General features: G+C 49.4%; 1 protein-coding gene across 1 annotated transcript in view; it reads left to right on the top strand.

Annotated features, from left to right (window-relative positions):
- AFAP1L1 (actin filament associated protein 1 like 1) overlaps positions 1–23,201 on the top strand; it is a 33,189-nt gene extending 9,988 nt beyond the window's left edge. Inside the window, exons 8-19 of the mRNA XM_011223558.3 lie at positions 424–603; positions 2,594–2,686; positions 5,509–5,602; positions 5,845–5,997; positions 7,123–7,334; positions 8,986–9,131; positions 9,726–9,798; positions 11,585–11,696; positions 14,734–14,898; positions 17,302–17,480; positions 19,535–19,663; positions 22,861–23,201. Of these exons, the coding sequence (XP_011221860.1) occupies positions 424–603; positions 2,594–2,686; positions 5,509–5,602; positions 5,845–5,997; positions 7,123–7,334; positions 8,986–9,131; positions 9,726–9,798; positions 11,585–11,696; positions 14,734–14,898; positions 17,302–17,480; positions 19,535–19,663; positions 22,861–22,884 (1,560 nt within the window). The 3' untranslated portion in view covers positions 22,885–23,201. The remainder of the gene's footprint in view (positions 1–423; positions 604–2,593; positions 2,687–5,508; positions 5,603–5,844; positions 5,998–7,122; positions 7,335–8,985; positions 9,132–9,725; positions 9,799–11,584; positions 11,697–14,733; positions 14,899–17,301; positions 17,481–19,534; positions 19,664–22,860) is intronic.
- The last annotated feature ends 1,140 nt before the right edge of the window (positions 23,202–24,341 follow it).

Raw genomic sequence — 24,341 nt, 5'->3', positions numbered from 1 at the left:
GAATCATTATTGGAAAACTATTAACTTCCCAAGCCCAGCCCTCCATCTCTGCTAGAATTCTCTCTCCCACATTCGTGCTAGGAAGCGCGTTAGGAGTGGGGAGCTGGCTTCCTTCCAAGCCAGCCTGTTTCTTCTCTGGTTCTTTAGACTAGAATGGTCTTCCTAGTATTGTGCTAAAATCTGCCTCTTCCTAATAGATGACCGTGCCCCCAGGGCCCCTCGGTAGCCCTTGAGATCTGAAGGTTGTCCAGAGATGCCCCCCTTCCAGGCTTCTCTTCTCTGGGTTGAATAGCCACAGCCCCTGTCTTCATGCAATGCCCACAGCTGGACTGGGTGCAGGGGGAGAGGTCGAGCTCCCCCTTTGTGTGAGGGCATCTCCCTCCTCTGCTCCCCAGAAGGGTGACCCCTTCTCTTCCTGTCCAGTGTTACAAAAGCTCCAAGGACCGGCAGCCGCATCTGAGGCTGGCGCTGGATGTCTGCAGCGTCACCTACCTGCCCAAGGACAGCCGGCACAAAAGGCACGAGCTGCGCTTCTCCCAGGGGGCCACCGAGGTCTTGGTGCTGGCGCTACAGAGCCGGGAGCAAGCCGAGGAGTGGCTGAAGGTACGTGGCACCTGCACCTTCTGGCCCACCCTCCTGCCCTTCCTTTCCCCTTCCCCAGGCCCAGCTTTCAGCCAGGTGGGCTCCAGTCCCTGGAAGAAGAGGCCTTGCTCTGGGGACGGGTGGCGATCAGAGCCCAGTGCCTGGATGGCGAGGGCTGACATGGGGAAGTGGGCTTCAGACATCTCTGGGAGACAGACCTCAGGCTGGAGTACTGCCTTCCTTCTAGTGATCTGAATCCTCTTTCTAACCTCCTCACTGTGGGCGGGTCCAGCCTGCGTATGTACGCCTCCTGGAATGGGGAGTTTAGCTTTGAAGGAAACACATTTTATCATTGGATAAGCTAATCCTTTTTAAAAAATAAAAAAAGGAAAAATCCTTCCTGTCTTAGGTGAAATGTGTATCCTCATAACCCCCACCTGTGTTCCAGCTTCCACCTCTTGCCTCCAATCGCAGAACAGTTAGCTACCGTGTACTGAGCACGTATTCTGGGCCATGGGTTGTGCTAAGATCATTACATACTTGACCTCCTATGCTTTTTGCAATGCGACTGTTATCATTCCCGTTTTACAGATGAGGAAACTGAGGCCCAGGAATCTTCTGTGACTTGCCAAAGGTCACCCAACCAAGTCATTGGGACCAAGATTAGAAGCTACCAAGGAAATCTACTCCAAGGGCCATAGGCAGGGTGGCACAGTGATGACAAGGGAGGACTTTGGTGGCACACAGATCTGAGCTCAGGTCCCAGGCCTAAGTGGCACTTACTGGCTATGTGATCTTCTGCAAGTGACTTTGCTGATCTCTGCCTCAGTTTCCGCTTCTGTAAAATGGTTCATGTAAAGATTCTAGAGAGCATTTAACAGTGCCTGCCGGACAGGAAGTGCCTAGTAACTGTAAGTGATCACTGTGTGATGGTGGTGGAAACCCCATCCCCAGTCCCTTACCGCAGGCCAGCGGCTGGTTGTGTCCTCGCAATCTGTCGCACTTCCCCTCAACACCTTTCTCCCTCCTCCTCTGATCTTCTCCTGGAACAAAGACACAAGACACCTCCCTCCCTCCTCACCCTCCCTTCCTTCCTGTGATAACCAGCTCTCCCCCTGGGAGGTTTAGTGCTGCTCATTATCTTTGCCTCAGGAGGGGAAGGAAGGGAGAGAACCCGCCTGCTGGGGGAGCCTCTGCCCTCCATGGGTGGGTGGGTCAGAAGAAGGAGCCCTAGACTGGAGACTGAGACTGGAGTCAAGCCTGGACTGGAGACTGTCTTGACGTCCCGGTACGGGGAGGTCATCAGCCCAGAGGTTCAGGGCAGGCAACCACGGCTTCGCTTCTCGGAGCCCCATCATCCTATTCTGTGACTTGGGGATCACAGTTGTCTCTGACCCTGGAGGCTGCTGTGGGGACACAATGGGATAATCCACGTAAAACCTCAGATGGGTGAGCCATTATTTCATGGTCTGGATGTTACTGCTGTGTGAGTGAGTGCCCTGCAATCTCCATGTCCACATCTTTGAAATGGAGGGGACAGCCCGGCTGCCTGCAGACTGTTGCAAAGTTTCCGCACAGTCACAGGAGCCAGTCCCTTGTGCTTGCGTGGGGCATCCTGGGTCATGCGGCCCTTCGCACCCACTATCTCACTGGTCTTAAAGCAACCCAAGGACGTAAGCAGAGGACAGTATTATCCCCATGTGACAGACAGGGAAGCCAAGGCCCAGACAAGGCAAGTAGCTTTCACAAGGACCACACAACTGATTAGCAACAGAGCCAGTCTAGAAGCCATGCCTCTTGTTCCCCAGCCCCTTCTCTTTTCGATTCAAGGGGTGGACGCAGCAAAAAGCCTTTTCGAACCCCGATGTGCAGGAGGCCACATCAACCCATCCCCTCTGCCCAGGGATCCCAACCCCGCCGCTCAATGGCCCTGACTGCACAGACCCCGTTCTTCCTTCTGCCTCCACAGTATCCCTGCCCAGCTGCTCACAGCCATGTATCCTCTCCACAGGTCATCCGAGAGGTGAGCAGGCCTGCGGGGACGACAGAGGGGGCAGATGTGCCCAGATCCCCAGTCCTCTTGTGCAAGCTGGACCTAGACAAGGTACGTCTGTCTCCGCGAGGTCTGCTCTGTGCCGGGCAGCGGGGACTGAACACGCACCGCACTCGGCCCCGGGGGGATCCACGGGCCAGTGGTGAAGCCAGGCCCCTGTGGCGGTACCATACACACCATGCATGCCCAGCGTGGAGCTGGCCCACGGTCTGCCCTCAGTCCGCATCTACCGAATGAATGCATGCGTGAACGAATGAATACCCACGTCCAAGGCACTCTGTGAGCCAGAGGAAGGAGTAACTAACCCCGGCAGAATAGGGGGAGGTCACAGGTGAACGGAGCCATGAAAAGCGAATTGGAAGCTGTCAGAGGAGTGTGCCCCACTGGGATGCGAGTGAAGTGGTCACTTGCTCAGGCAGCCGGGAAAAGGCCGTAGTTGCCTTCGCTTTGCCAGGTGCCGGTGGGTAATCAAGCCCCAAACCTACACACACGAGTCTTGCATGATATAATAAAGGGTAGTGTTTCTAGAATATGACTGTGTGGCCGGCATTGTCCCGTAGGCTTTACATGTATTACCTACTTTCATTTCTATGACAACTTTTTGATGATTCCATTTTCAGATGAGGAAGCTGGGACAGAGAGAGGCTTAGCCCAAGTCCCCTAGTTAAGAAGAAGCAGAGCAAGGATGTATACCCAGACACCTGGCTCTCAATGACTTCGCCACCCCATCTCTCAAGGGGGGCGAACTGAGCTCTGCTTGTCGAGTCCTTTGAGAGCCCCGTGCACCAGGTGATGTGCTGGGCACGCAGGCGCAATGCTAACAGAAACACACACCCGCCCTGCGCTCCCCCGCGGGAGCGCGGGAGCACTGGGAGGGAAAAGTACCAGGTACCCTGGGAGCGTCTGCCAGGGGCCTGCTCTTGTCTCAGGCATCAGGGAAGGTTCTCTGAGAGAGCACATTTATGGTGAGGGTGAACAGCTAGTAAGGAAGGGGAGGCAAAGGGCATTCCAAGCAGAGGGAGCAGGCCTGGAGCAGGAGGAAGCCTGGAAATGAAGGTGGCCAGTGTGGCTGGACTCAGACAGAAGGGGGTCCATTGGTCTATTAGAGTGGTCCTTTCCAGGACCTTTCCAGCTGCAGTGAAGGGGACAGGGGTTCATGCTGGCTGGAGGGGTGAAGGGGGAGGGGGAGGTTTGATGGCATCTGTGTTAAGCTTTGAAGAATGGATGAGACTGCGGGGCGGAGGTGGGCGGAGGGTCAGGGGCTGCAAGGCAGCAGCAGAAGCAAAGATGTGGGGTCAGCAGACAGTCACGGGGAGAGGGCCGGTAGGGGGCTCTCATGCCAGGCCGAGGCTGGCCCTTGCCATTCGTAGGGACTAAAGGAACGCAACATGGACAGTGTGTACGTGTGTACACGTGCCCACACCTGCAGGTCATGCGTGGTGCAGGCCCAGGTATGTGTGGAAGAAGGGGAAGTTAGCCTGTGCAGAGGAGCGTTCCTGTGGCTGAGGGTCCGGGGGAGGGCAGCTCAAAGGTTGAGGGTGGCATTTTTGAAGTGAGTGGTGTTGGTGGCTGTGTCTCTCCACAGAATCCTGCATGCGAAGTGTCACCATCATCAAGTCCATTCCAGAGCGCTCAGAGTGTGTTTTGTATTTGCGTTCTAGCTTGATGAAAAATTTACCATCCGTGTACCTCTGCAGGTCAGATAGAACCGTACGGTGTTTCACAATTTACAGGGGAGAGCCTTTATACTTTTAACAGATCAATCCCAATTCTGACAGTTGCCATGTTTCCAGCCTTTGGAAATTGGGGGAACCCAGGGCCTCTCCTGTCTCTCCAGGCCCCCAAGTTCTGTGCTTATGGCCAAGCATGCCTGAGCCCGGTCTGGGAAGTCGTTGGCAGGAAGGGTTGAGAGGCCTCAGAGCTCTGTTCTTCTACGTTTTAAGTGGGTTGGTGCCCCTTGAATCCTGTCCCCAGTCTGACTGGCACCGTTTAGCTCTGCAAAGCGAGGTGGCAGCACACCACGCAGGCGTGAGAGATGATACCATCTGCTGGCTCCCTGGAAAAGGGTGTGATGCGGGCGAGAAGACCGAGCCTTGGGGAGAGGAAAGGATTTTCCCGCATTGCTGTGACTAACAGGTGGTACCAAGGACAGAATTTTTTCCAAGGTCCATCTGACTCTGCCTCGCCACCTCCCTAGCACATAGTAGGCACTTAACAGACCTTGTCTGAGTGAGCGAATGAATGGCTGGGCAGACCGGCATGGGGCCAGAGTTGGCATAGGAGTAAAGCCGTGTTGGCTGTGATGGAGTTGCTGCCGTGGTGCATGCGCTTGTCTTCACCGCCCTCCTACCGAGTCAGGACCACGACAACCCCTCTGTTGTCACCGCTCACAAGTGCTGCCGTAACTATGTTGAACACGCCAACTCATCATCCCTTTTTCTACATCTTGTCATCTTAGCTCCTCCCTTTACCACATTTCACCTCACCCAGGATGACACTCTCTTATGTGGCTGACAGTCTGTCCCCACGATGCCACCAGAGGTCACTTCCTAAACCAGTTGCCTTATATTAGTATCCCACTTAAATACCTTCCCAGACCCTGTCTCCTACCGAATATGGGAAATCCTAGGAGTTTATTACAGTGAGTTACAGCTAGGTGCCTGGCTCCCCAGACACACAGTGAGAGATTTGAAGGCACAACAGTCCTCAGCCAGTGTGTCTTCCCCAGACCTACCTGGAATAGTGCCAGACACAGGAGAGGGGCTGACAAATATTTGTTAGGCAATCGTTGTGTGCAGAGGCTGGGGGGATTGAAACAAAGGGGGGCTTCCGAGTGTGCCCTCTGACATGGGGCTGTCTGTGTCCCTCCCCAGAGACTGTCCCAAGAGAAGCAGACCTCAGACTCAGACAGCCTGGGCATGGGTGACAGCTGTTCTACTCTAGGCCGCCGGGAGGCCTGTGACCACGGTAGGAGCCTCTGGGAGCTCGGGCCGGAGAATGCCAGAGCTGGGAGGGGCCTTGCACCGGTACACGGTGCAAAGCAGGTCCCGAGCACTCTGGAGATCTGGGGACGGTCACCCGGCCTGTCCACATCTGCAGCTGCAGCCAGGCCGCAGGGGCGGGTTGAAAGGGCCGTTGGGAAGGCTGGGGTAGGTGGATCTGGGACTTGGGGCTCCCTCCCTTCCCCTAACCCATCTCCATGGCAACAGGCAAAGGGAAGAAGAGCAGTCTGGCAGAGCTGAAGGGTTCAATGAGCAGGGCTGCGGGCCGCAAGATCACCCGCATCATCAGCTTCTCCAAGAAGAAGCCGCTGGCTGACGACCCCCAGACATCCTGCCCCGACGAGGAGGTTCCGTGCTCTGGTGGGTCCTGGGCACGGGGAGGAGAGTCAGACAGTGCTGCTGTGGGCCGCTGGGCTGACCCAGAAAACCCTCTAGGCCTCTTCCACCTTGCTCCCAGGGCAGAAAGAGTCCCACCTAACCCCCACTCCATCAACAATCCATGCCTTTCCATCACTTCCCTCCGGTGAGGCCCAAACACTCAGCAAAAGGAAAAACCACCTGACTCCCCTATCTCTGTGTTTCCTGTGACCTCAGCTCCAATCACTGCCCATCTCAGTTTCCTCCGCTCTGACGGGAGGAGAGCATCTGATTTCCTCCCAGCACATAACATGCCAGGTGTGTAAGTTACAACCCAGTCTTCTAAGGAAATTTCGTGAATAAAAATATTTGAGTACTTACAAATGCATTCAATGTGAGTTAAACATGGTTATAAATGCCTCCAATGTGGGTTGAGCATAGTTTGGAAGGGAAGACATATTATTCTGTTCTCGTTAATGCAGTGTTCCGTGTACTGGACTCCAATAGAAAATTCTGTATTTTGGATATACAGTTATGTTCCATTAAACCTGAAAAAAATATTATAAAATCACATGGCTGTAAAGAATTCTTTTGTAACCAGTGAATCAGTCCGTGTTATGGGGAAAAATTATGTAAATCTAAAATGTTGAGAGTGAATTCTAAACCCATTGGTCATCAGCCTGTACCTTGCTCATTGTAGAATTCTTTCTCTTGGCTAGACACTTTTGTTCCCACGTGCTGCCACCAGGTGTCAGCATCCCCCATTATTTTCACTAACAGTGCCGCTATTTCCGGCGGAGGAAAGGCAAAAGGGATGGTAGTTGTGTCTTTTACTCACCTCTGCAGTATCCCTGCCCTTTTCACCAAGCTGGGTATGGTACAAAGGCTGTGAAGCAGTAAACGCATGTGGTTATCAGTCCCCATTTCAGATAAGGAAATGAAACTCAGGGAGAAGAGGGTACCAGAGGCCACAGGCCCAGAAAGAGAGGGCTCTTCCCAGCTAGAGAACGAGGGTTGTTCAGGCGCTTGTCCCCAGGGTGTAGACCCATGCAGACTCACAGCCCCCACCTTGGGCTTCCCCCCGGGCTGGGCTGTCAGGAGGTCACCCTGCTCGTGTCCCCCGCCCAGGCTACCTGAACGTGTTGGTGAACCAGGGCTGGAAGGAACGCTGGTGCCGCCTGAAATACAGCACTCTGTACTTCCACAAGGATCACACAGACCTGCGGACCCATGTGAATGCCATCGCTCTCCGAGGCTGTGAGGTGGCCCCGGGCTTCGGGCCCAGACATCCATTTGCCTTCAGGATTCTTCGCAACCGGCAGGAGGTTGCCATCTTGGAGGTGAGAGCGGAGATTCCAGGTGGTTCTTGGTGGGGGCGGCTGAGAGGAGCTTCAGCCTGGGTGTGGGCTTTTGTCTTGGGGGCCTTGCTAACTGACATTACAGGGACCGAGGAGAAAGGGAAAGTAAGCCCACCTGCTGCCAAGAGACCAAGAACAACTGCCAGTTAAAATACAGGGCAGCCACTTAAATTAGAACTTCAGATACACAACAATGGTTTTAATGCAAGTATATCCCATGCGATATTTGGGATATACCTATACTGAAAAAGTGTTTGTTGTTTATCTGAAAGTGGAATTTAACAGAGCATTCTGCATTTTTGTTTGTTAAATCTGGCAACTCTAGAACCAAAATTTGTTTATTCTCCCCTGTCTTAAAATCCCAAGCCTGAAAGCCATCTGGTCTGATCTAACCTGGGTCTGATTCTGGACTCCCCTCTAAAACCTTCCCCCCAAGTGGCCGGCCCCCGCAGATACACCGCTGCCCTTCAAGCAGCCTGCGCCTCCCACCAAGCAGCTACATTCCTAGAAAGGTGTTCTCCAGACTGAGTTGAAAGCTTTAAGCTCCGTGAAGGCAGTAACCGTGCCTGTTCTGCATACTTCTGGTTTTTCCAGAACCCAGCATGATGCCCAGCCCATACTAAGGGCTCAATCGCTATTTGTTGAACAAATGGCTGAATGAAAATGTGATTTCATTCCCCCCATTCACGGTCGCTCCTACCCAGTGGCACTTGCCCTCCTCTCTGAGGTCCTGCACGATGCGTGTGGAGCCTCTCCTCTACATGTCCCTCGTTTGGCTGTTTAGGATTTAAAATGTAAACACTGGAAAGAAAATTAAAGAACTATCCCCTCACATTACAAACAGGGAAACAGACCGGGGCAGCCGGGTGCTTGGTTCAAGGCTCCAAGGGGGTCAGCGGCCTCTCGGTCTGATTCTAGAACAAAGACCCAGCCTCTTGATCTTGTTTGCTTTGCCCCGTACCCACTGTCTCACCCAGTTCTTAAATTTCAAGAAATATTGCCTCTGTCACTCACTTTTATTTTTGATAGGTTGAGATAGGTCCCTTATTTCTCCTAAATTAAACACAGAGCTTTCCAGCAGGAAGCATGCTTCCTTTATTCAAGTCTAGCATTTGCGTGCTCCATTGATTTTATAAGAATGCTCTTTAAATGAGAACTACCTAGAACTATGGGTTCAGTTAACCAGCAACTTCTTGGCGGTTTTCCTGTATACTAGTACTACAAATAATTGGCAGTTATAAGGGAAAAATATCAATTGGGTTATGTGAGAAATAGTCTCCTCTAAGAAAAAAGTAAATTAAAAAAAAAATTTTTTCAGGGAACACCCAGATGCTGTTTTCACATCTCAATGGTCATGAGGGCTCTGAGGATAGTGAGTGAAGGTGTGTGTCTTAGAGAGCTGGTCAGGGAGGGCTTCTCTGAGGAGGAGGCATTAGAGCCAAAACCTGAATCAAGAAAGGGTGGAAGCCACTTGGATTTCTGGATGTGTGTTGCAGCCCTGTTCCTCTTGGACCCCTGAGTACTGGGTACACAGCCGGTACTGTACAAATACGGGTTTGGCTAGAGTGAGCAGGTGGCCTGAGGCCCTAACAGTACCAAAGTGAACTCATCACCCGTGCCTCCTCTCCCTCAGGCCAACTGCTCAGAGGACATGGGCCGCTGGCTTGGGCTGCTGCTGGTGGAGATGGGCTCCAAAGTCACTCCCGAGGCGCTGCACTACGACTACGTGGACGTGGAGACCTTAACCAGCATCGTCAGTGCAGGGCGCAACTCCTTCCTGTGAGGCCGGCCCCCCACAGCCCCCCGCAGCCTCTCAGAGCTCTGAGTCTGGCCATGGGCACTGGGCGGGAAGGGAGGAAGAGCCGAGGAGGGCTCTGCTTCCTTGGGAAGTCCGAGTGGGTGCAGCAGGCAGGAGTGAGCTGGCTAATGGAGGTAGCCCAGGGTCGGGGGAAGCTGTGGATGCAATGGGCAAAAAAGCAGAAGCCCTTCTGAGTGACAGGGGCTTGGCTCTCAGGCCATGGAACCCCAGTGCCTCCCACCCTCGGCCAGCCAGGCTGCTTCAGGCATTGGAAGAGCAGGCTTCAAGTCACGGCTCTCACAACCAACAGCCTGGGGTGTTTGCTTGCCAGCTCGGATGCTCTGTGTTCTCACTTACAGAATGGAGGGGATGAATTCCTCACCTCTCGGGTTGCTGTAAGAATCGTGTGGGTCCCTGCCTCTGAGGCCCTCAACACAGCCATGGCCCAGCGCTGCCTGGCATGGTTGCTGTTACTAACCTCCCAACACCCATCACAGAATCAAATGAAAGTAGGCAGGAAAGCTCTGTAAGCCGCAACATGGCATCATCATTGCCGTCATCATTGTATTTTCTAGATACGCAAGATCCTGCCAGGATCAATGGCCTGAGCCCCGTGTGTACGACGATGTTCCTTATGAAAAGATACAGGTGCGCTCCCTTGGGAGGGCTGGGAACATGGCAAAGGCCACTGATTAGCTCTTTGTCCCTCTCTCTGGCACTACTCCTTTTTTTCCTGTGCTTCAGGGATAATTTTCATTTAACCAGCAGCTGGAAGGGGAGGGAGGACTCTTGTTATCATAGATCATGGCTCCGGGTAAGGAATCCCTGGCAGAGAAGGCAGGGGGGTACAGCGAAAAGCTCCCCAGATCAGGAGGAGGAAAGGACTCTAGACTGCAAAGCACTGTGCCGGTCTGAGCAAGTGCTGGGCTCTCCACTGGGTCACTGCTCTGGGAACTGATGCTGCTGACTCAGTGGTGCCTCGGGGATGGGGTGGGGCACTAACTGGGTGGCCACTCCCATAGACCGTCACCTGGTGGCGTCACAGTCTGGGCTTCAGCTCCCAGGACAAAGTCTCCCTGTCTTGCTCACTAAATCGAGGAGATGCCAGTGAGGCCTCGGTAGCCATCACACAAACAGACTGTTTCCGGCAGCGTGTCCTATGTCTTTTCCTCCCACGGGAGAGCCAGACAGCCACATTCTGATCAGACACAGGTGGGTGGGTCAGGCCTCATAGCCGGGGGAGAGAAAAAGAGAGGATCAAGCTGCCACGGAAAGCAGACATGTCTGCACACCAGGACCCCTGCCTTGGACAGTGCCGGATGACACCAAACTATCACCTCTAAGACTCCCTATTCTAGAAACTTCTCCAGCCATCCTTCTTCTGCTTATATGGTCTTTCTTCAGATTCAGATGATCCAATGGATGCAGCTTGAGATCTTTCTCAGTTGCAGAGAGTAGTAACCAGGCCGCTTAGTACCTAACAGCATGAACTTTGGATTCGGGGTTGAATCTGGGTTTCCTTGGGCTTCATTTCTCTAGTTCTCACTTCCTGGCTTCAAATGAATACTCTAACACCTACCTGATTGGTCCTTGCAAGAACTAAGTGAAATACTGTATGGAAAGAGCTTAGCAGCACATAGACATTGGAAGGTCTCACACGGAGTAACTAGTATGATTGTTATCAATATCATTATTATATTACATTATTATCGTACCCCATTCATGGTTCCCTGAGCTCTGACTGGATTCTGAGTGCTCTTAATACTCTTCATGCGCAAATGTATAGCTAATTTAGCGACGCCTGGGTGGTTCAGTGAGTTAAGTGTCTGCCTTCAGCTCAGGTCATGGTCTCAGGTCCTGGGATCAAGCCCCGGGTCTGGCTCCTTGCTCAGCGGGCAGTCTGCTTCTTCCTCTCCCTCTGCCCCTCCCCCTACTCACATGTTCTCTCCTCCCTCTCTCTCTCTCTCAAATAAATAAATAAAATCTTAAAAAAAAATGTAGAGCCGGTTTATTAAGTTATGTAACTTCCACCATTGGCTGATGTCATCCACAACTTTTTATCTTAACTGGGAACTCTACATTTAGCAATTTCAGAAATTTGAAGGATACTTCCAAATGACGTGAAGACAGAAATATCTATGATAAATCAACTGTGGTCACCCAGAGCCCTCTAAGACTTCCAGATTCCCCTCTCAGCAGATATTCCAGGTTAGGGGCACCTTCTGCAGCCCCCAACAGGAAGGTATGGGGAGGAAATGACACATGCTGGTGGAAGTAGTCCATAAACTGTTGAGTGCAGCCCCAGTCTAAAAATGTAAGGCCATGATCTTAGAGGTCCTGCAATGCTCACCCACCACACTTGGACTGGAATATATCCCTGCCTGGAGGGCTCTGAGCCTACCTGCACTTCACCTCCTTTCTCCATCTCCCACAGGACGAGGAGCCCAAGCGTCCCGCGGGGGCCCAGGTGAAACGCCACGCCTCCTCCTGCAGTGAGAAGTCCCATCGAGTGGATCCGCAGGTCAAAGTCAAGCGCCACGCCTCCAGTGAGTTCTGGGTGGGAGCGAGGAAGGGATAGAAACAATCCACGGGGTCGGGGATCTCAAATCAGATTCCTGAAGGCAGCAGGCAAGTAAATTAATGAGTGAAGCGAGATGTGAGAGAATACCCTACCATAAGAAAAATGACAGCGCCAGCCTAGTGATGAAGGACAGCTAGCCTATGGCCTCCGAGGGGGGACGACAGGGGATGGGGTGGGGAAGACCGTAGGAAACTGGAGTGCTCGGGCTCCACCTGCACGGGTGACTACTCCTCGGCTCCGGCCAGCGGCTCCCATGCAGTGGGGCAGCCCTGGTTTGCAGATTATTCGGGACCGGGAATCTAGCCTTTCTAGGAAATCTACTGACTTCTTAATATTAACAACTGATTTTCGAAAATTGTAACACAAAGTAAGGCCAAACATGTTTTTAGGCTGCAACGTTGCATATATACGGATACACATATATACAAATATAAAATTCATCCTCAAGTTCTGCCTGTTCCAAAGGTTAAAAATATTTATGAATTCTGATCTGGGGGAGTAAGTGGAGAAATGAACCCTTCCAAATACCCTTGAGGCAGCTGCCATGAAAGGCAGGGCTCACCTCCGTGTCCCAGCCTGCGCTCTCCCTAGCACCCCGTAGGAGCTCAGTGAAGTTTGCCTGATTGCCACACCGCCCAATGAAGGCTAAGCATGACAGACTCTGGTCCGTTCTGTTTCATTCCCAGCCCTGATCTCTGCTGCTGCGCGATCCATGAGCTGCCAGCTTCCTGTAGGACAGTATATTCCAAGAGCACTTTAGTTACTGCTCCACAGTTCTTCCCCTGCCCCACGAACAAAATCAAGTTCTATTCCTTGCTTTTCGAAGATGTATTTTAAAAAATACTTCTCTTTATTAGATCGTCACTTCATTAATGTAGATAATCTCTCCTGGGGGTCAGGAGATCTGTATTCCATTCCCCACTGGATCATTAAATTACTAACTTTGGAAAAGTCCCTTCCCCTCTCTGGGCCTGAGTTTCCCCCCTGCACAGTCAAAGAGTGGTTGGGTCACATTCCTTACACTCTGCTCTCATCGGCACCACTGGAAACACAGGCCTTTATGGAATGTCCGTTTTCAAGTGGAAAAGTAGGGGTGCCTGGGTCACTCAGTCGGTTAAGCATCTGATTCTTGATTTTGGCTCAGGTTGTGATCTCAGGGTCTGAGATCGAGCCCCACGTCGGGCTCCGTGCCGAGCATGGAGTCTGCTTATGATTCTTTCTCCCTCCACCCACCCTCTCCCTTACTCTCATGTTCATCCTCTCTCTCTCCAAAAATAAAAATCAAAAAAAAATTAAATTAAATTAAATTAAATTAAATGGAAAAGTAAACTGAAATAAGCATGTAAGATTAAAGACATCATAAAACATTCAAGCAACAATAACAAAGATAACAAAATGGATTCTTTCTTCAAATCGAATGTTATATTGAGTGATATACAAAAGAGGAAAAATATTGGGAATGACAGATGGTGGTTGGGGGTTTTAAGGTCCTTCTCTGATACAATAGAACACCGACCAACACTTTGCTGTCTACCCATTTATTTTTAGTTTACCAGTCTATAAAATCCAAAAGTCTGGGAGAAAACTCCCCTGGGATGCCACTGTGTATCTGGGAAGTTGAGGGAAGTATGGTTCCCCCTCTCTGCCCTCCATGCTTTATTTATGATTAGGCTTGAACTACAGGGTAGTTGGGACAGGAATTGAGTTTTGCATTGCACACCCCTTGCTACTGCTGTCCCTACAAGAGCTAGAGAGACAAGACCCCAATTATCAGTAAACCAAGGGAATCATTCCAAACTCCATGTCCCACCAACTTAAAAGGGCTATGAGTAACTGTCTGAAACAAAATAAATAAATAAATAAATAAAAATTTCCCTAAAATACTGGACTATGGCATTATCCCAACTAGAGCAATAATGCATGGCACAGAGCCCGGAGTTAGACACATATGCACTCAAACCGGGTTTTGCGATCATTAGCAGTGAGACCCAACCTCTCTGTGCCTCAGTTTCCCCAACAACAAAATAGAGCTAATAATAGTAAGTTTTTATGAAGATTAAGTGGAAATGAATGTAAATGGCCTAGCATATAGTAAATGCGTGATGAATTTTTACCGTAATTATTTGTAATTGTCCACCATAACGTAGAGCCTGCAACAGACTCCTGGGCCCTTCTCTCCCCCCACTTTCCAGGAATATCCTTCCAGGAATAAAACGGGCAATGACTAAGTTTAGCCCAAGGTCTCGATTCTCTGCACCTCTGAGTTGTATGTCCCTGTCTCCTTGTCTTCTATATACCTGAGAGTTGACTGTAAAATGCCCTTTTAAAACAGAAGTGTGTTATACATCACAAAATTTGTTTCATATCATTATCTGTCATTTGCTAAGTACTTCCACCAAATACTGTACCAAGTATTTTTCACGAATTATTTCATTTAAAACTTACCACAATGCTGGGGTGCCTGGGTGGCTCAGTTGGTTACGTGTCTGCCTTTGGTTCAGATCACGATCTCAGGGTCCTGGGATCCAGCCCCAGGTCAGCTCCCTGCTCAGTGGGGAATCTGCTTCTCCCTCTCATTCTCCCTCTGTGCTCTCTCGCTCTCTCAAATAAATGGACAAAATCTTTAAAAAAAAAACAAAACTTATCACAATGCTAAGAGGTAAGTTCGATCGATGTCCACATACAAATGAGGAAACCAAGGCCTGGGGGAAGGCAGAGAAACACCATTATTCATTGTTGCCTGATGTCACACAACTAGTAATGGGCGAAAGAGAACGCAAACCTTGGTCTCCCTCGTTCCAAAGCCCTTGTTCCTAGTCCTGATGCTCTGCTGCCTCCCTTTTGCTCCTGTTTCCTTGGACGATTCACACACTAAGGATAGAGATCTAAGTATTCCCATTTTACAGACAGAGAAGTTGAGGCTGAGAAAGATGCTAAGGCCACCCAAGTACCCTTACCAGAGATCAGAAATGGGGGTCTTTGCCTGCCTTATACCTCTGCAGGTGCCAATCAGTACAAGTACGGCAAGAACCGAGCTGAGGAGGATGCCCGGAGGTACCTGGTAGAAAAGGAGAAGCTGGAAAAGGAGAAGGAGACAATCCGGACGGAGCTGATGGCACTGAGGCAGGAGAAGAGGGAGCTGAAGGAAGCCCTTCGGAACAACCCAGGTACCTACGTGGGCGTGTCCTAGGCACTCAAGCAGGGGCGGGCTCAGCCCTGACACCTCCCATGGCAGAGGTCACCTGGTTATCCAAGACATGTGTGCTTCTCCCCCTCCTCCCCTTCTTCCTCCTCCTTCTCCTCTTCCTCAACATCATCGTCATCATGCTTCCTGACTGATGAAAGTGCCGTCAATCTAACAACTGCTTTCGGGTAAGGGATGAAAAAGCATCACAAAAATGTGCACACTTAATGTAGTAAAATTCAATCGGATTTTAGAAATGTTAAAATGTGGAAAACAGAGTGTGCCTTAGAATCAAGGAAATAAGAGAGATCATTTCGAACCTCCCATTAAGTCACTCATTCACAGAAGTGCTGAGCACCCAACCGTGTGAGACACTGGTCCTTGTGCTAGGAACGACGGGCAGAGACAGTCCCAGGACCCTCTTCTGAAATCCAGGGCCATGACTCCTGCAGGCCCAGCCTGCTCTGGGCTCCTGTGCGCCCCACTTTCTGCTGTTTCCTTTGAATTCTCTCTATAGCTGTAGTTGGGCATACTTTCAGCCTGAGGTTTGCACACATGCTTGAGGAAACAGAAGCTTTGTCCTTTATAAAATACATCCAAGGTCACACAGCCCTGTGAGAATCTGAGGGAACCTATGGAACCTTTTCCCAAGGGGGGAAAAAAAGCCCACAATTCACAATGTTGCAGACAGTTTCAGCAGCCAAGAGCTCATAGGCCCCCAGAGTTCACCCACAGATTGCCTAGGAATCCATGAATCTCACAGAGAACTTCTAGCTTAAAGGATAAGGCTTCTTCTGTATAGCCAAGAACCAGAATCTGAGGGAGGGAAGCATAAGAAGGCAGTTTGGTCTCAATACACAGAACTTTCTAAGAGTCAAAACAAGGTTTGGAACAGACTGACTATCCTCCTTATCCTGCTCAATTTTTGTCTATAGCTCATCACTTTGTAACATTTGATTATTTATTATGTTTATCATTTTTATTTACTGTTTTTTCTCTCTCTCATACACACACACACACACACACACACACACACACACATGAGCTCCATAAGGGCAAGGATCTTGGCCTGTTTTGTTCACTGATCTATCCCAAGGACCTAGAACAGCACCTGGTACAAAGAAAGCACTAAGCACACAATAAGTATTTACCGAATAGATGAATGAATGAATGAATGAATGAATGAATGAATGAATGAATGAAACTAACTTTTAAACCTGGTAAGATACTAATACAGGTTTGTTAGTTTAGATTGAAAAGCAGCAAAATCCCAATAGGAACCCGTGGTCGATGTAAAACCCTCTGTTATAACTCAGTTGCAAGTAAGAGAAACCAAAGTCAAACTGGCTTAGAAATGAAAAGAGGGGCACAGGGCACATGGGTGGCTCAGCCGGTTGAGTGTTGGACTCCTGATTTCGGCTTAGGTCCTGATTTCAGGGCCATGAGATTGAGCCCAGAGCCCAGCCTAGTGTTGAGCTTCACGCACAGTGGGGAGTCTGCTTCTCTCCCTCTCCTTTTGCCCCTCCCCCTGCACTCTGTCTCTCTCTCTCTCAAATAAATACATCTTTAAAAAAAAAAAAAAGAAAGAAATTTCAAAAAAAAAGCATTTATTAAAAAAAAAGAAATGAAAAGAATGTAGGGGTGTCTGGCTTGCTCAGTTGGTAGAGCGTACAACTCTTGACTTCAGGGTCATGAGTTCAAGCCCTATATTGGGCTTAGACCTTACTTAAAAAAAAAAAAAAAGAAAGAAAAGAAAAGAAAAATTTAAATTGGAAAACTGGGCAATCAGGTATAGCAAGTTCCAGGGATTTAAATGATTTCACCAGGAAGTATATTTCTCCAAATTCTGGCTTCTGTCTTCCTCTATGTTGGCTTCATTCTGTGCCCCTCATGGTGGCATAATGGCTGCACAGCTCTAGCCCTCACCCAATCCTCACAGCACCCCCAGCAGAGAAAACTTCTCTTCTCAATGGACCCCACAAAAGCCTCAGGATTCACTCTGATTGGACCAACTTTGATCCCTAAACCAACCACTGTGACCAGAAAATGGAGATGGGATTATGGGCCAGGTCTAAGTTATATGCCAACCCCTTGAAGTAAAAGTGAGGTCAGCTCCATCCAAACTAGAGGGAATGGGAAGAAAAAGGTGGTTTCCCAGGGAAAATCAGGGTTCTGTATCCAGAAGGTGGGGAAATCAGTACAGGGCAGGTAAAAACCACACAACTCTGCATGGAGCTGGAACCCCAGGCCCAAAATCCATCTCTGAATCGGGACTAAGGGCTGGAAAAGCCCTCTGGGAAGGACAGACCAGAACCTGAGGTCCTGCCGAATTCCCCGAGGCTCCAGGCTAGGCTCTGCTGTTTCTCACCCATGTCTCTGGACACAGGAGCGAAGTTAAAGGATCTGGAGGAGGCCGTGGCTGCCCTGGAAGCTCAGTGTCGGGCAAAGGAGGAGCGCCGGATCGACCTGGAGCTGCGGCTGGTGGCTGTGAAGGAGCGCTTGCAGCAGTCCCTGGCAGGCGGACCAGCCCTGGGGCTCTCCGTGAGCTGCAAGAACAAGAGTGGGGTGAGTCCGTGCCCTTCTGGGCCAGGGGCAGCTGCTTCTTAATCCCCTCACGTGCTATAGATCTTCATGGTCATTCTTTGGGGGTAGGAGTTATGCTCATTTGCAGATGAGCAGGTGGATGCCCAAAGGGGAGCGGAACATGCCAGAAGAGAGCCTCCCAAACAGTAGGTGGCACCGCTAGGAAGGGGACTCCCAGAGCAAGTTCTGGCCTGTGCTGTCTCCCCCGCGTCTGCCACTTCGCTTTTTATCCTGAATGTGATCTTAGAAGTAGCCTTTGGGTTGCTGATAATTATTAACTATGATATGTTGAATAAGAATAACAAACGTGTGTTGAACAATAACCATAGGCCTGCATTTTAACCTCCATTATCTCACACAATCTTCACGGCATTCCCGGGCTGTAGGGCTAGGTGTATTGGCGCCACTGGATACAAACGGAAATGGTGGTCAGAAATGTTGAAGGACTTACTCAAGGTCACTCCGTTGCATGGGAGACAGGTTCCCAAACCAGGAAGTCTGACTCCAGAGCCCAGCGTTAGCCCCAGTACATGTGCCCTGTCTTAGGGTCCCTCGTGTACCAGGCCATCCTCTGGGTTTTGCACATCCATTATCTCCAGTGCTCCAAGCAACCGTGCAAGGTAGATACTCTCACCCCAAATGAGACCTCCTCAGGGAGAACTTGGCTGATCTCTGTCTCCATCTGAATGTCTCAGCCTCAGCACTCCTGACATTTGGGGCCAATAGTTCTTTTCCTAGGGGACTGCCATATGCATTGTGGGATGTTTGACAGCATTCAAGCGTCTACCCACTAGATGCCAGTAGCTCCACACCCCGTTGACAACAAGAGATGTCTTCAGAAGTTGCCAAACTTTCCCTGGAAGGGCAAAATCGCCCCCATTTGGGAACCACTGGTGTAAATTACCGAGAGTCCCATATGTTATTTTTTCTCATAGCACTTAGCCACAATTTGTGTATACATGTGTATATGGATGTGTGTGTGTGTGTGTGTGTGTGTGTATTTATGTGTCTTTACTTGTCTAATGTCTGTCTGCCCCACTAGGTTGTATTTTTATTAAAAATTGGACTATGTCTGTTTTATCATTATAGCCTTAGCCCTTTTACAGAGTCTGCAAAATAGGAGTGCCACAAATGTTTGTTGAATGAATAAAAGTTATGCCTGCTTTCAGACAAGGACATGGAGACTCGGAGAGATGAAATAACTTGTCTGATGAGTTTCAGTTGTCACTGGAAACTGTATTGTTACCTTTGTTGTCTGAGGCCACAGTACTGCCTGGTCACACCACATCCCACGTCTGGGAAGCCAGGCTGTTCCTTCTGCCCCCCTGCTTCCTCTCCACGGGGCTTTCCAACCTCATTTACAGACAAAGAGCTTAAAGGACAAAGGCAAACTCTCAGAGGGCTGGAGGAGGAGCTGGAAGTGGTTGACTCATCCCAGCTGTTCCTCCCACCAGTGCGCCCTGAAATTCACACGCCAGAGGGCTTTTCCTACTACTTGCCATCCTTTTTGATGGCCTTTGGAGATAAAGAGAGGTCTTCTCAAATTCCCTGCAGGCTTAGCCATTAATATGCCACACTTCGGTAACTACATCCAGTAATAGACTGAGCAACTATCAGGAAAAGTTAAGGGGTGAGAGCACTGTAGAAGAGGAGAAGGAATACAGGGGAGAGGTGAAGAGAGAGGGCGGTAGGGTTTGAATCCCGGCTCTCCCACTCACCAGCTGTGCGACCTTGAGCAGTGACTTGACCTTCCCATTGTCCTTATCTATAAAATAGGATGACTAATAATAGTACCTACTTCGTAGGTTTGGAAGGGCTAAATGAGCAAATCCACGCAAAGCCTGGTGCATAGTGAGGGCTCGGTGATTTTAGACGTCGTTACTTTTATTCCGAGGCCCTCAAGCGTGTTCCTCCCCTTGCCGTTTGGTGCTGGCGTGTGTGCGCAGCACCTTCTATTTGCGTTCTTTGGAGGGCAAGCCAGGTGTGGGTAGCCAGCATTAGGCCTTGCCAATGTAACTATTTTTCCTCATCTACAGGAAACTGCAAATAAACCCCAGAACAATGCCCCAGAGCAACCTGTCCCTGTCAACTGTATTTCTGAGCTGAGGAAGAGAAGCCCATCCATCGTAACCTCCAGCCAAGGAAGGGTGCTACAGAAAGCCAAGGTACAGCAATAGCTCAGCAAATTACAATCCAGAGATCTGGCAGCCTCCTTTCTATGGAACCTTACCAAGAACTCAAAAATCAGCCGGTTAGAAAGGCAGAGAATTGCCAATACATCCATGCAGTCAATCCGGAAGTTTGCTCAGAGAAGATCCTCAAATCTCATTCAGGACCTACTTACTCACTTTTTTTTTTTAAAGATTTTATTTATTTATTCGATAGAGATAGAGACAGCCAGCAAGAGAGGGAACACAAGCGGGGGGAGTGGGAGAGGAAGAAGCAGGCTCATAGCAGAGGAGCCTGACATGGGGCTCGATCCCATAACGCCCGGACCACGCCCTGAGCTGAAGGCAGACGCTTAACCGCTGTGCCACCCAGGCGCCCCTACTTTACTCACTTTTAATACACAGTCCTAACAAACTTAGTTTTCCGGTTTCTGAGCCTATGGTGGGTTTTGAGACTGGAAAGGCTCCGTTTCATAGGCGAGGAAACGGAAGATCAGGGAGTAACAGGACCTGCCCAAGATTATGCAGGGTGTCACTGTACTGGGATGCAAACCAGCCTCTTCCACTTCTAAGTCCCGGGCTCACTCCATGATACTGGCCCAGTATCCTCTTGGGGCCAGCTGTGTTCCTAAGTTCTGCGATTTTACAAAGGTAATATAGTACATCTACTGTATATGCTGAAAAACCCCAACAAGTTCTCAGGAAGTACCCTGAAAGCAAACATGTTAAGAATTCTACAAGAAGGCATTTGAATAGTCACACCATGTGGAGTAGATTATAAACAGCCTCACATCAGTTCGGATCAGGTTTTGCCCCCAGCTGAGTTTGTGCCAAAACACTTGAGAAAAAATCTGGTTTCAGGGCTTTCTGGATTTCAGAATTGGGGATAAGAAAGTGTGGACTTGAGGGGCACCTGGGTGGCTCAGTCGGTTAAGCATCTGCCTTCAGCTCAGGTCATGATCCCAGGGTTCTGGGATCGAGCCCCTCTTCGGGCTCCGGGATCGAGCCCCTCTTCGGGCTCCCTGCTCAGCGGGGAACCTGCTTCTCCCTCTCCCCTTGCTTCTCCCCCCTGCTCATGCTTTCTCTCTCTTTCTCTCTCAAATGAATAAACAAAATCAAGAAAGAAGGAAAGAAAGAAAGAAAGAGAGAGAGAAAGAAAGAAAGAAAGAAAGAAAGAAAGAAAGAAAGAAAGAAAGAAATTGTGGACTTGAAAAACAAACACCTGAGCATTAGGATGTGAGATTAGAGAAGTAACCAGCCAGAGGCTAGATCATCTAGACTAGACATCAGCCACCTTTGTCTATAAAGGTAAATATTTGAGAACGTGTGGACCACAGAGTGTCTTTCAGAATGACTCAGCTATGCCACTGTAGCAGGAAAGTAGACAACTTGTAAACAAATGATGGACATGGCTGTGTCCCAATAAAACTTTATGGACACTGAGATTTGAATTTGATTAAATTTTCACATATCAAGAAAAATTATTATTCTTTTGTTTTCAAACATTTAGAAATGTAAAAACCATTCTTAGCTGATGATGCATGTTAGAAACACACAGTGGGCCAGATATGGCCTATGGGCCAGTTTGTTTCTCTTTGATCCTTGTAGGCCATTAGAAGAACTGTGAATTTTGTTTAACATAATGGAAAGTCATTGGCAAGTTTTGAGCAAAAAATCTGTGAATATGAATTACCTTTTTATTTTTATTTTATTTATTTATTTATTTTTAAAGATTTTATTTTATTTACTCGACAGAGATAGCCAGCAAGAGAGGGAACACAAGCAGGGGGAGTGGGAGAGGAAGAAGCAGGCTCATAGGGAGGAGCCTGATGTGGGGCTCGTTCCCAGATCGCCGAGATCACGCCCTGAGCCGAAGGCAGACGCTTAACCGCTGTGCTACCCAGGAGCCCCATGAATTACCTTTTTAAAGACCGTTCTGGGGATGCCTGGGTGGCTCAGTCGGTTAAGCATCTGCCTTCAGCTCAGGTCATGATCCCAGGGTCCTGGGATGGAGTCCGGCATTGGGCTCCTTGCTCAGTGGGGAGCCTGCCTCTCCCTCTGTCTGCTTCTCCCCTGCCCACCGCTCCCCCTGCTTGTGCTCACTCTCTCTGTGACAAAGTCTTTTCAAATATTTTTAAAATAAAAAATAAATAATTTTTTAAGTAATAAAAAAATAATAAAAAATAAAAGACCATTCTGGGGGTGACTGGGTGGCTCAGTTGGTTAAGCATCCGACTCTTGATTTTGGCTCAGGTTGTGATCTCAGGGTCATGATCTCAGGTTCATGAGGTCGAGCCCAGTGTTGGGCATGGCACCTACTTAAGATACTCTCCCTCCTTCTCCCTTTGCCCCTCGCCCTGCCTTGCACATGCTCTCTCTCTAAAAAAAGAAAAAAACAAAAAAACAAAAAACACCATTCTGGAACAATGTTGAGAACCGATAAGGGGATGGGGAGACCAGTTAGGAGTCATCTAGATGAGAGAGGAGAAAGGTGTAGTGGGGGTGATTTGAAATGTCTGGCTTTGGAGGTAGAGCTGAAGGATTTGCTGATGGGGATGTGGAGGATAAGGAGAAGAAAGGAATCGAGGATGACTCCTAAGTCATTGCCCTGAGCAACTGCAGTTTAGATGGTGAAGACTGGGAGAAGACCAGCAGGTTGGGAGTGGGGAATCCTCCCAGCAAGAATGTTCCAGCCATCCCATTTAATCCTGGTTCACACCATCACCTCCAGAGCTGGCTGAAAACCCTATGCATCATTTATGGGTAAAAAGCCATTCACTACTGGCCAGGACTTCAGTATCCCTCCCAGATGAAGTCCTACAAGGCTCCAGGGGAAAGAATGGAGCCCGGCAGGCTGCCTGCCTTCACCCTTCCTTAACAAACTGCTTTGGTTTCTCTCTCATCAGCCTCCTACCTCACCCCACCCCAGCGTTAGAGCCAAGCAGAGACTGGCCTCAGTTTCCTTGTCTGAGAAAGACAAACTTTGTGATATTTGAGCCCCCGTAAAGATGAGGCCCCCCAGAGTGGAGAAAGGACTTACCACGGCTACTGAAGGAGGGTGAGACTAGGACCCGTGGCTCTCTAATCTGTCCAGTGGAGATCTTTAAGCAATTAGGTGCAGTGGAATGTTTTTATCCTGCAAGTCACACTAGAATATTCAGCAAGCTGATTTGTCTTGTCTTTCTGGACTTCAGGAATGGGAAATGAAGAAGACCTAGAAAAAGGATGAAGATTTCATTCCAAAGGAAATGCAAGATTGTATTGGAAACACTTTTTTCACAAGGAGACACCAGGACACTGGAAGTAGCTTCTCCAGGGCACCCTAAAGACCAGCCTGTATTGTCTGCATGATTACGGGGACTATGGGGCGGGAAGAAGGAGAAGGGGAGAGGGACATGGAGGGCGTCCTTGTAACTTCCCAGAGGGTGGAAAACGGGGGTGGAGGGAGATAGAAATCTGCACGGTTGTAAAGGGCTTGTTAAATGTCTTTGCCCTCACTTCTGAAGAAGAAATGAAAGCACATGTGAATAAGCCATTCCACCCCATTCTAGCGTCCCACTCCCAGGCTTTAGGGCAAAGGAAGACAGTGCTGAAGCATTGGCAGGTAGTACAGTACAAAGAGACAAGCCTTGATCATCTGATCACACGTGTGCCAATTGGATTCATATTGACGGGGCATCACTGACAACCTCTGGGCAACGTAAAGAGGCCGCAAAAGCAACAGAATTTCCCTGCCTGCATAAAGGTGCATAAAAACTAGAGACAACACGCAAATTCTGCAATCATTCCTTATGTGCTTCAGAACCAGACAGATGCGGCTACCAGAACCCTGTGTTTGAGTTGTTTTCAAATTAGAGATCTGATACACAGCAGGCGAGGGGAGGCTCAGCCGTGGACTTATTTTCAGGTCACAGCGATAGGGACAGGAACATGGATTTCTCACATCCACAGGATATTGCAGGCATCGGTGGGGTCCTCTGTGCTCAGTCAAGTCCTTTATCTATTTCATAGGACACTCAGGCTCCAGGAACTCGGGCTAGAAATCCAAGTGAAGCTCTTTATGTCTTTATCCTGATATTTGCACTTGAGGGCTGTCCAGTCTGCACTTCCATATCTGCTGTCAAGTCAAACTATCAGGGAGAATCAAAGGACGGTGGCTTGTTTCTGCCAGGAGTGCCCTTTACTAAAACTTCATACTTTCATAGGGAAGCAAGGACCTAAAGTCTTGGGCAGTCTCCTTGCTGTGCCACTCACTACTTTCTCAACACTGTAGGCAATTTTTAGGTCTTTACATTTCCTTCTAAAAAAAGATAAAACCAGTTAACTGTCAAGAGCTCAAAGGTTAGCTCCAGGAGAGAGAAAGAAAATCCCAGAATAACCTTTGGACACTTTGCTGGAGGTTTCACATACTTTACCTTACCTAGGGCTTTATATACTTTTGCCTTATCCAAATTTTACCACCCTTTGAGGTAGCTGGAGACCAGAGCAGGGAAAATAACCTGACCAAAATCACTTAGCTGGTCAGTGGCAGAGGCAGGGCTTATGAGCCTGGATCCAGACAGGGTTAGGTTTGAGCCCTGCCTCTGATTCTGGGAAAAGTCACCTGACCTCTCTGATTCTTGTTTTCTTTATCTATGAAACCCAGATTAACAGTTCCATTTTCCTCCCAAGACTA

This window comes from Ailuropoda melanoleuca, chromosome 3, assembly GCF_002007445.2.
Source record: "Ailuropoda melanoleuca isolate Jingjing chromosome 3, ASM200744v2, whole genome shotgun sequence".
Classification (NCBI taxonomy): domain Eukaryota; kingdom Metazoa; phylum Chordata; class Mammalia; order Carnivora; family Ursidae; genus Ailuropoda; species Ailuropoda melanoleuca.
This window is presented reverse-complemented; position numbering and strand designations above follow the sequence as displayed.